At 55.3% G+C, this 11,165-nt stretch overlaps 1 protein-coding gene across 6 annotated transcripts in view; it reads right to left on the bottom strand.

The window, feature by feature from the left end:
- Positions 1 to 5,828: 5,828 nt before the first annotated feature.
- SCARB1 (scavenger receptor class B member 1) overlaps positions 5,829 to 11,165 on the bottom strand; it is a 68,792-nt gene continuing 63,455 nt past the window's right edge. For 5 of the 6 annotated variants that reach the window (XM_042963042.1, XM_042963044.1, XM_042963046.1 and 2 more), the window contains one exon: positions 5,829 to 6,739. In XM_042963042.1, coding sequence (XP_042818976.1) covers positions 6,608 to 6,739 — 132 coding nt within the window. In that variant the 3' untranslated portion in view covers positions 5,829 to 6,607. Of the gene's footprint in view, positions 6,740 to 10,565; positions 10,695 to 11,165 lie in introns of all 6 variants that reach the window. The other variant, XM_042963041.1, reaches the window with a different exon arrangement.

The raw sequence follows: 11,165 nt of genomic DNA, 5'->3' as shown, positions 1-11,165 counted from the left end.
GCTGCCCCCCACCCCCACCCCCACCAGAACGCGAGCCTGGGAGGGCAGGGACCGCTCCCGCTTTATTTGCCCCCACACTTCTGAGGCACAGCACATCGGTGCTCTGACACATCCAATAGGTCCCTTTTGACTGCTTTTGTGCACCGCTGGAGTCCGTGTACTTCCACGCCCAAACCCTTGGGCTGCGAGAGCCCCCCTTTGTCCTCCTGGGACGCCCCGTGGCTCGGGACACCCCTTTGTCTCAGCCGCTCCAACCGAGGGACCCAACCAAAGACAACTCCCAGGAGACACATGAGTGCGCTCCCAGGAATGGAGGACCCAGTGAACACGGTCCTCTCAGAGCCCGACTCCCTCTCGGTACCCAGCAAGCGCCCGACACCGTCGGTATCTAATAAATGCTTGCTGGAGACCCCACGGACAACGTTCCCGCGTCATTTCTAGTCCACCGTCGCGGGGGTTCCCAGTCACGGAGCGGGAATCCGTACCTCCCCTTTCACGGGTGGGCAACCCAAGGCTCCGAGAGGCCACAGTTTTTCTCTAAGGCTGCCCCGCCGCTGGACCACGACAGAGGTTGGCACCCCCTGCAGTACGTACAAAGGAAAAGCAAACATCACGTGACTCCGGTTTTCGTTTTAGGGGTGACGCTCGCCTCCAACACCCCTGGAAAGGGTCAAGGCCCCGCTGAAAATCTGAAGAATATTAAGGAAAAGCTTCCTAGAAAAAAAAAAAGGCCCTTATTAATTAATTAATAAGGGCCTTTTTTAAATTAATTAATTAATTAAATTAATTAATTAATTAAATTAATTTAATTAAATATTAATTAATTAATTAATTTCATTTTTAAGTAATCTCCACACCCAATGTGGGGCTCAAACTCACAACCCCAAGGTCAGGAGTCGCATGCTCCATCAACTGAGCCAGCCAGGCGCCCCAAAATGCCCATTTTCATAAAATGCAACTTCTTGAGGTTACAAGTTTCTTTTTTTTTAATTTTTCTTATGTTTATTTATTTTTGAGAGAGAGAGAGAGACAGAGAGGAGAGCGTCAGCGGGGGAGGGGCAGAGAGCGAGAGGGAGACACAGAATCCGAAGCAGGCACAGAGCCCGACGCGGGGCTCGAACCCACGAACCACGGGACGATAACCTGAGCTGAAGTCAGAGGTTTAACCGACCGAACCACCCAGGCGCCCCGAGGTTACAAGCTTCGGAAGCCAGGCTGTGGCCCCAGGGAACACTCCCCCAATTTAAGGAACACCCTGAGAACCGACCCGCAGCACCTCTTAGAGCCCTGGCCTCCGAACCACCTGTGTGCACAGCTCGCCCCCCAGTGGCAGATCCTGGAATTGCCCAGAAGCCGGCGCCACTGCAGGAGAGAAGGGATTTTCCGGGCAGCCCCCAGGAGGGGGGACTTGATCCTCAGTGTGGAGAACAGTCCAGGCTAAGCAAGGGATGAACCTTCTGGTAGTTCACACCTCAGAAACACCTCTCGAGCCACTGCACGGAGAAAGGACCTCGCAGGACCTGCATGGGAGCCAGGACCCGGCCGGCCGAGCCTCCAGGTGGGGGACCCCGATGGCATCCGTCAGGTTGGCCCCAAAACAGTGGGCTTGAGTGCAGCGTCCCCAGCCCTGAGCCTTTCACGTGACGCCACCAACTCTTTTGAGATCCACACTTGACCCCGCAGGGCAAGTATTAAATTATCCCCATTTTTTTTTTCAGATGAGGGAAGCCACCCTCGGGATTTTATTCACAAGAACATTGCGAGCACTCAGTACATTGTGGTTGAAAGAAGGACGGTCTGAGCAAACAAAGGAATTGCAGAGGAGTGCAACCATCTCAGTTAAGAATATTCCAGTTCCTGCACGATTGTAGGGACCGGGGGTCACACCACAGCCCGTTGGCATTGGGGTTTGGGGCTACAGCAAGTAGAATCGGGACTTCTACTGTTCTAGAACATTCTAGCATCATCTAGGGTACAGACACAGTGTCCCCGGAATTCCAAGGCGGGGGATAGCTGAGTGAGCAGAAGTGATCGGGGAGGCTTCCTGGAGGAGAGGGCCTGGCTGGAATGGAGCCTTGGGTGATGCCAGGAGTGAGTGAGACAGGAGGGAAAGCTTCCATACAAGGGTAACGTTTATTCCATGAGCAGAGTGGGCAGATGGGAGAATGCAGGACACAGTAAGGAACAGTAAGGAACAGTAAGGAACAGTGCAGAGTTCCCACATACGGCAGGTCTCGTGGTACCTGGAGGAACATCTTTCTTTTCTTTAATTTTTTTAACGTTTATTTATTTTTGAGACAGAGAGAGACAGAGCATGAACGGGGGAGGGGCAGAGAGAGAGGGAAACACAGAATCGGAAGCAGGCTCCAGGCTCCGAGCCATCAGCCCGGAGCCCGACGCGGGGCTCGAACTCACGGACCGCGAGACCGTGACCTGAGCCGAAGTCGGACGCTCGACCGACTGAGCCACCCAGGCGCCCCCGGAGGAACATCTTTAAACTTCAGTAGTTGTGTGATTTGTTTTCCTGGATCCTGGAAAACAGGTAACTTGCCCATTGGACCCGCAAGTTGAGATACAACCGCTTTTTTTTGTTTTCAAAAGAGAATTCGTTTTTAAAAGATGAGTCAAATTTTAGAAAAGCATGAAGTTAACAGGGTTACATGGTAGGTGGGGGTTAGGGTGTCGAGTGCGCGCGTGAGGGAAAAGTCTGAGCCAGGGACGCTTTTGGGGATTCCTTAGACCAAGGCCACCCTGAAGGCTGGCAAAGGGTCAGGGGCATTTCGCTCGCGGAGCCCTGGATGAAGTCATCGGATGTGTTTGGGCTCCACGGCTGCACCCAAAAAACGAATCGGCCGAAACGTGACAAAGACATTCAGAAGGAAGTTGTTCACACGATGAGCCACGTGGAGGGCAAATCTGCTTCTTCATCCCGTGTTCCCTAGGGACACACACACACACACACACACACACACACACACACCCCGGAATGCCCTCTGGATGTTGCCTTTTTTTCCCCCTTTTTTAGAAGCACGTAGAGCTCTGTGCACACGTGTAAAAAAACGCGTCTGTGTTGAGGCTCAGGCCCAAGTGTCCGGTCCTCAAAGGTCATCGCACTCCGGTTCGGGAGTCCTTGGGCTCTGCTTCCCAAGGAGAATAAATGTGGGTTTGAAGGGAACCGTCTCGGAAGCCTGGACTCCCCGCGAGCTTTCGGCCTGTAGGTCTACCCGAGAGCAGGCCCAGGCCGTGGAGAACATTCTCTCCGCCCCTTTGTGAGCGCCCCGCTCCCCACCGCCCGCTCTGCGGCGGGCAGACAGAGTCCCCCCGCTGCCCTCGGGTCCCCACCGGAGGGACACCGAATACTGGTTTACAGAACTAATCTAAAGGTTGAGCAATCCTGCTGCAAATGGGTGACCTCCACTTTGTTGCTTTCCACACATGTGCAGGAAGGTCGAATGGACCGGTCAGCTGACACATCAGCAAAAATACTTTTTGATGACAGACGGCTCTCTGACTTTTGCTCATTACTCACGACTATGAGAATTGAGTGACACCGCCATCAGGACATTCCTTCTGCCCCCCGGCTGCTTATTCATGTAAACAGGGCTTCTCCGTCTTCCATCTCCGAAGATAAGAATGGAAATGATGACAAATGTGGTCTCCTGGCAAAAAGTTTTTGTCAGTCAAGGACACATGAATTCATGGGGGAGGACGCAGAAGCCTCATCCGCCTCCTCAGGAGGTGTATTTCCGGGCAAGTAAGAACCACAAGGAGATTCCACTCCGAATGACTAAAAGGTTTTAAAATACCGAGGGGCTGGCCGTTACGCAGAGCAGGTGACACTCTCATGCCTTGCTGCTCCGAAAATTATCTGGCGGAAAGTCAAGAGGCTAACCCCAGAATTGCCGTACGGCCCCTACCAACCCCACTCCTAGATGTTCCTAATCGCCAAAAACTGGAAACACTTTTTTTTTTTTTTAATGTTTCTTTATTTTTGAGAGAGACAGAGACAGAGTGCGAGCGGGTTGGGGCAGAGAGAGAGGGGGACAGAGGACCCGAAGCGGGCTCTGCGCTGACAGCAGAGAGCCCGACGCGGGGCTCGAACCCACAAACCGCGAGATCACGACCCGAGCCCAAGTCGGGCGCTCAACTGAGTCATCCAAGCCGCCCCAAAACTGGAAACACGTCTAAATGCCCTGCGAGTCCTGACTCGCCCAAATCCCCGCGGCATGTGCAAACAGCGGGATTCTGCTCCGCAGTAAAGAGAAACAGACGGCTGATCGGTGCAAGGCTTTGCGTGAATCCCACGACGTTGTGCCAAGAGAAAGCAGCGATCTTAAAAGACCATATACTGTGCGATTCCATTTATAGGACATTCGCAAAAAGGCAAAACTACCTGGTTGCCAGAGGTTAGGCCTCAGGGGAAGGTTTTACCACAGAGGAGAAGCAGGAGGGAATCGGGAGGGAAAATGAAGCTGTTCGTTAAGCGGGTTGGTGGTAGTCACTCACGTGTGTGTAGGCGTTACAATTCCTGGAGCTGCACACACACGTTAATTCCACTCTGCACACTGAAAACATCGTAAAATACGTATAAAAAAGGAGATGCGTTCCAATAAGGTTTACGGCTTTGTGATAGATAACAAATGTGACCCATCGATGTTGCTGGTCAGTTGTGTACCTACAATGGAATGGCGGTCCAGCCCCCAAAAATGTGAACCTCTGTGGTCACAAGAAGAAATCAGAACACCTGTTTGCATTTCCAGAGACACTTGGGTTGCAAAGAAGTACAAGAGAATGATTAAAGGCGTATATTATATAATGTTTCGCTGAACTTCTGGGGGAGGAGGAGATACACATTAAAAAGGCATCTGACAAGGAGACCTCGTTTGTGAATGTTTTTCAGGGGGAGTATCGTCTATAGATCCCATCCGGGGACACCTGGGTGGCTCAGTGGGTTCGGCAACCGATCCTTGGTTTTGGCTTAGGTCACGATCTCACAGTTCACGAGATCGAGCCCGAGTCGGGCTCTGCGTTAAGCATGGAGCCTCTCTTTCTCTGCCCCTCTCCCCTGCTTGCGATTGCTCTCTCTCTCTCTCTCTCTCTCTCTCTCTCTGTCTCTCTGTCTCTCAGATGGAAAAGTAAAAAGAGGAGTACCTGGGTGGCTCAGGGGGTTAAGCGTCCGAGTCTTGATTATGGCTCAGGTCATGAGGTCACCGTTAGTGGGGCCCGAGCCCCACATTGGGCTCTGGGCTGGCAGTGCAGAGCCTTCTTGGAGTTCTCTCTCTCCACTCCCCCCACCAAACATAAATAAACATTGAAAGAAAAGGAAGAAAGAAAGCAAGAGAGAGAAAGAGAGGAAAAGAGGAAAGGAAAGGAAAGAAAAGAGAAAAGGAAAGAAAGGAAGAAAGGAAGAAAGGAAGAAAGAAAGAAAGGAGAAAAGGAAAGAAAGGAAGGAAGAAAAAGAAGAAAAGAAAGAAAAGAAAAGAAAAGAAAGAAGGAGGGAAGGAAGGAAGGAAGGGACAAAAGGAGAGAGAGAGAGAGAGGAAAAGAGAAAATGAAAGGAAAGGAAAGAAAAAAGGAAAGAAAGAAAGAATAAAAAAGAGGAAAGGAAAGAAAGGAAGGAAAGAAGAAAAAGAAGAAAAGAAAGAAAAGAAAAGAAAAAAGAAAAGGAGGAGGGAAGGAAGGAAGGAAGGGAGACAGAGAAAGAGGCAGGCAGGTAGCAGCCCAGCCCCTAGACAACAGCTACCAGGAAGGGGCTATTGACCAGGAAGAGCCCAGAATTTTCCAGAAGCCCCTCACTCCCCCACAAACAGGCTGTCACCGACGTCCGCTTTAACGTTTACAAAAGGTTTATTACTTCAATAGTGAATTACTTTTAAAAGACGATAAAACTCATTTCTCTGGCAGTAGAAAAGAGGCAGAGGCCTGCCCCGGACCAGACGGGACACCCACACCGACCGGGCCGAGGGCCCTCGTGCGGGGCGACTCGGGGCAGGGCCCCCCGCCACCCCCACCCGGGAGCGGCCGGCTCAGTACACAGGATGACGTCAGTTTAGGCGGGAGGAGGGGGCCCCGGGCGGCCCGGGCGGCCCCCGCGGCAACTCTGGGCAGATCCGGGTCGGCCCGCGGAACCGGGACAGGCCGGTCGCGGTCACGCCGCTTGCTGGGGCCCGCGTGACGCCGCCCGGCCCGCAGCCCGGGGGGCACGCGCGCGGCCAAAGCTCGGGGCGCCCCCCCCCCCCCCCCAGGCCCGCACGGCTTTGGCACGAGAAGTCTGCCTTCCCGGGCTGGGTCTGGGGACAGTAGTGAAAGGCGTGTCCTGCAGGGACCGGGCGTCTGGGTCGTGGCTGGTGGAGGGGGCCCCGGGGAGGAGGGGGGGAGGGGGGGAGGCGTGAGTCGTCAGGAGCCCGGGGCCCGGCTCAGTCGGGGGAGGGGACCCGGTGCCCGCGGCACTGTGGGTCACCCGGACAGAAGGTTCCAGATGACGATGCCCTGAGTCTCCTCAGCGGCGGCTCCATCCCTGAGTGTGTCTGCGCACGCCTGCGTACTCGCGTGTGGACACGTGCCGGGGGTGTGCAGCGCGCGGACACGCGTGTGGCAACTGGGGGGCTCAGGCTTTGGGACTGGTGGGCGGTCCGCCGAGGGAGTCCTGAAGAAGCGGGGTGCAGGGGCTGGGGAGCCGGTCCGGCTCAGTGGCCACGCTGGGCTGGCTGGTGACGTCTCTGGGACCCGGTCTGGGACCCTGTGGAGAGAGAGCGGGGGGCTGGGTCACCAAGCCCCGCCCACACCCCCGGCCCCGCCCCCACGCCCTCCCGCACGGAAACAGCCCCCTCCGTGTCTCCCTCCGTGTCCCCCTCCGCAGCGCCCACTTATCAAGCCGGAGAGGAGAAAAGCCCGGAGTGACATACAGCGCCCCCCCCCCCCCCCCCGGAACGCGGTTACGAGGCCCCCCCCCCCTCACTGGACACTGCCCTCGCCCCATTTCAGAGGTGGGACAACCGAGGCCCAAAGGGACTTGCCTAACACAGTGAGAAGGGCAAGGCCGGGAATCCAGGGCTTACATGCCATACTGTTACCCAGAAACTGGAAACCACCTAAATGTCCACCGACAGAAGAAACGCACTTTTAAAATACAGTCACAGGACGGCACTGAGCCCGGACAGCTTTCACAAACAGAAACCCGAGGAAAGGAAAGCCAGCGGCAGACTGACCCATGTGCCATGACAGCAGGGGGACAACTTTGTTAGTCGTCTCTTGTTCGTGGATATATGTGTACAGACTTAGAGGGGAAAAGCCCAGGCACCAATTTCCCGGCAATGGCTGCCTCTGGGGGAAAAGGTGAACAACCAGGACGAAATGTTAACAGTTAATGCTGTTGGGGCGCCTGCGTGGCTCAGTCAACCGCTTAAGCGTCCGACTCTTGATTTCGGCTCAGGTCAGGGTCCCACGGTCGTGAGTTCGAGCCCCGAATCAGGTTCTGCGTTGACAGCACGGGGCCTACTTGGGATTCTCTCTCTCAATCTCTCTCCCTCTGCCCCTCCCCTGCTCACGCTCTGTCTCTCAATAATAAATGGTAAAAAAAAAAAAAAAAAAAATTAAATTAAAAAAAAAAAAAAAGACAGCAATGCTGAGGAGCGCTTGGGTGGCCCAGTCGCTTAAGCATCCGACTCCAGCTCAGGTCATGATCTCATGGTTCATGGGTTCGAGCCCGGCATCGGGCTCTGTGCTGACAGCTCGGAGCCTGGAGCCTGCTTCGGATTCTGGGTCTCCCTCTCTCTCCGCCCCTCCCCTGCTGGTGCTCTGTCTGTCTCTTTCTCTCTCCCTCAAAATAAATAAACATAAAAAAAAAGGGGCGCCTGGGTGGCGCAGTCGGTTAAGCGTCCGACTTCAGCCAGGTCACGATCTCGCGATCCGTGAGTTCGAGCCCCGTGTCAGGCTCTGTGCTGATGGCTCAGAGCCTGGAGCCTGTTTCCGATTCTGTGTCTCCCTCTCTCTCTGCCCCTCCCCTGTTCATGCTCTGTCTCTCTCTGTCCCAAAAATAAATAAAAAACGTTGGGAAAAAAAAGTTTAAAAAAAAAAAAAAAAAAAAAAAAAGAGCAACGTTGATAGGAGGCTTATCATCCGTCTGAGCCCTGAAGAAGAGAGAGGCCTCGGGGCCCAGCAGTGTGGCCAGGACACCCTGAGGGCCTGTGGCCACTTGTGCCTCATTCCCAAACCCCAAGGGCTTGCTTCTCCGGGCAGTGAAGAAAATCAACCCCTTCCCGCCCTCCCGTGTCTACCACCCCCAGGTGGGCAGGACACAAGGAAGGCTTGCACCCCTGTCCCTCTCCCTCCCTCTGGGACGGATCTAAGGCTACCAGGGTTGAGCCACATTCAAGCCAGGGGCAGGAATGGGGGGAGGGGCGGGGAGGCCAGGCCAGAGTGAGACCAGCCTTGCACCCCTCCCTTCCACCACAGAGAGACCGCATGGGGACACCCAGGGGTGCCCAGAACCTCAGCAACGTGGCCCAAAGAGTCACAACTTAAGAAAGCCTTGCTCAGAAGTACAAAGGGAAACTAATCCCAGGCTGTGACAGGGGCCCTGGTCCATCCCAAGGAAGACACGTGTAACAGATCCGCAAGGAACCAGAAGGTGAACCACATTCCTCCTCTTCCTATTTCCTTCCACTTTCATTTAGCTGAGGAGTGAAGACTTAGAACAGGAGAGAAATCACTGAGAAGGTAGGACAGGTCCAGGAATATTTCCCTGAAGGGTTTCCATGTACGGTTGTCTAAGATGTTCACTGGACAAAGGCACGGCAAATGGGTTATCATGTTCCGTTTGCCAAGCCCTCTGCCCTAGAGCTGGCCAGGTCCGCCCAAGAGTGGCCGTCTTCCTTCTCGACATGAGAACACCCTTCCGGGCTAGTGGAGGCCCCGTGTCCTGCTCTCTCCCAGGCAAGGCCGCCCCTCAAGACCACTCCCATGCCCAGGTACGAGGCAAGGTGGGGGGCCTCCTCCAGGGACCCAGGCTGAGGCTCCGTGCAGGCTGGGGCCACCATGCCGGGGTTCCAGGTCTCCAGGACCATGGTCACTTCCCAGGTGCCCGGCCCCCAAACCAGAGCCTACAGGGCACTGCTTTCCCCAAGTACCCCACCAGGGGCAGAGGCAGTGTCATCTGGCCTGGAGGCCGAGCTGCCTTCCGCGAGGCAGGGCACTAGAATCTCTCTAAGTCAGAAACTTCCCTAACAACTTGGAAACTGGATTCTGGGGGCAAGATACAGAGGAGACCCCAGTTTTGTTTCTGTGTTATTGGGAAGAGGGTGGGGGGACACTGGAAGGAAAGGGGGACTAGTCTCCAAGCCCGGGGGCCGTGTCCTGAGGAGGACACCCCGTGTCCTGGGCGTCCAGCCCTGGGACACCCTGACGTGCTCAGGCCCCAGCCTCCTATTCCCCAGTTGCCAGGAGGAGCCCCCCCGGGGCCTGGCTGGGGACACAGCTGCCCCTCCCTCCGCCTCCTCGCACCTGTCAACACAAACAGGCCTGCGCTCACGACTTCGCATTTTCTATTTTCTTTCCGCCTCCGGCCCTGGCAAACGACGCCGACTGGAGGCAGCCAACTGGCCCCAAAGAGCAGGGCGGCGGCCTCCCCCTCCTTCCGTGGCTCCCAAGAAGCCTACTTCAACCCGAGCCCGCGCAGCCCCAGAAGCTCGAGGGGGCGGTGCAGTTTTGAGAAGCCAAAGTGACAGCTGTTATCAGAGGTCCAAAACCCACGTGCGTCCCAGTGACGGCATGGGACACACCTACCCTAAACCCTAGTCACCGTTTACCGAACGTCCACCTCTCACCGGGACCCCTTCGTCGTTCCTGTTTCCTGTGGGGGCGGGGGGCGTGTTTGTGCGTCTGTTTTTGCTGCGTCTGGCCAAGCTACCCTCTCGGGCTGAATCCTGGGTACCCGGTCGGTGCCCACTTGGTGCTTACGTTCTTTCTTTCTCGGTCAGTCCTCCCAGATGTATTGAGACTCGTGTTTCTCAAATGTTGGATCGTCCGCATCAGAATCCCCTTGTCGTGGGGGTGGGGGGGGCAAGGGGGGGGGTCCATGAAAACACAGATCCCGGGGCTCCATCCGTGTGACTCTATTCCAGGGCAGGGGGGCGGGGGGGGGAGTTCTAGAAGGATGTGCAGGGGTCTCAATGTCTCAATTTTGAGCCAACCGCTTAAATTCCCAGAGGAGTCCCCTGCACCAGAGGTCTGAGAAGCACCTGTGGCCTGAACCTGGACCCTACGTTTCTAAGACAACCTGGGCAACGACCACGTCAGCCCGCGGAACGCGATCGCCCTCCACCGTCCCCTGCCACGCCGGGGGCCAAAGAAACTGCCATGCACTGCTCCTCACGTCAGAAGGGCGGGTTCCCCACCCGCAAAATCTACAAGTGCGAATTTACGGTCTGCAGACACCCCAGGAGAAGTTTAGGCTGAAGAAACGGGTGAGGCCCAAAGTGGGTCAAGCCGCCAGAGTTCTATTTGCTACGGGAGGGGAGGGGAGGGGAGGGGAGGGGGGGAGGGGCGAGGCGTTACCTGGTACCCACCTACAATCTTGCTTCTTGCAGCACAGAGCCCTTGGGTGCTGATGTCATCAGGGATTCAGAATAGGCCTGAATGGCCTCCTTATCCTTTGAGCCCTTTTTACTACTACTCCAAAATAAATAGCATTTCTCCTAGAAGATAACCAAGCTAATTTATAGTTGACTCCGCAGCCAAACGCAAAAGGTTCTTCAATCGCCGAAAAGCAAAGAGCGGGGTGTTAAGTCCAACAACCGTTAACGACCAGAGAGGCTGAGATTGGGGGTGGGGGGCGGGGAGTGGGTGCCCTTCACCAGAGACAGAAATGCGGGTATCTTCGGGAAACACGCCTGGTCGGACAGACTAGCCACGCAGGAACAGGGGCTGTCGGCCCGAACATTCAGGCTTTGGACGGGAGCCAGGGTGGGGAGACGGGCCACGGTGGACAGGGCGTATTGGCCAAGAACCCGCGGGCTGAGCAGGTGGCGTTTTAAAGGGACCAGAAACAGCTTGGCTATTTGAAAAGAACAACTTGAGAAGAAAAATTTCTCGGCAATTAAAATGTGCTGAGTTCACCAGCATGGGATGATGATTATTTTCTTAAAATCAGGACAAATCACATAAAA

This window comes from Panthera tigris, chromosome D3 (genome assembly GCF_018350195.1).
Source record: "Panthera tigris isolate Pti1 chromosome D3, P.tigris_Pti1_mat1.1, whole genome shotgun sequence".
NCBI classification, from domain to species: domain Eukaryota; kingdom Metazoa; phylum Chordata; class Mammalia; order Carnivora; family Felidae; genus Panthera; species Panthera tigris.
This window is presented reverse-complemented; position numbering and strand designations above follow the sequence as displayed.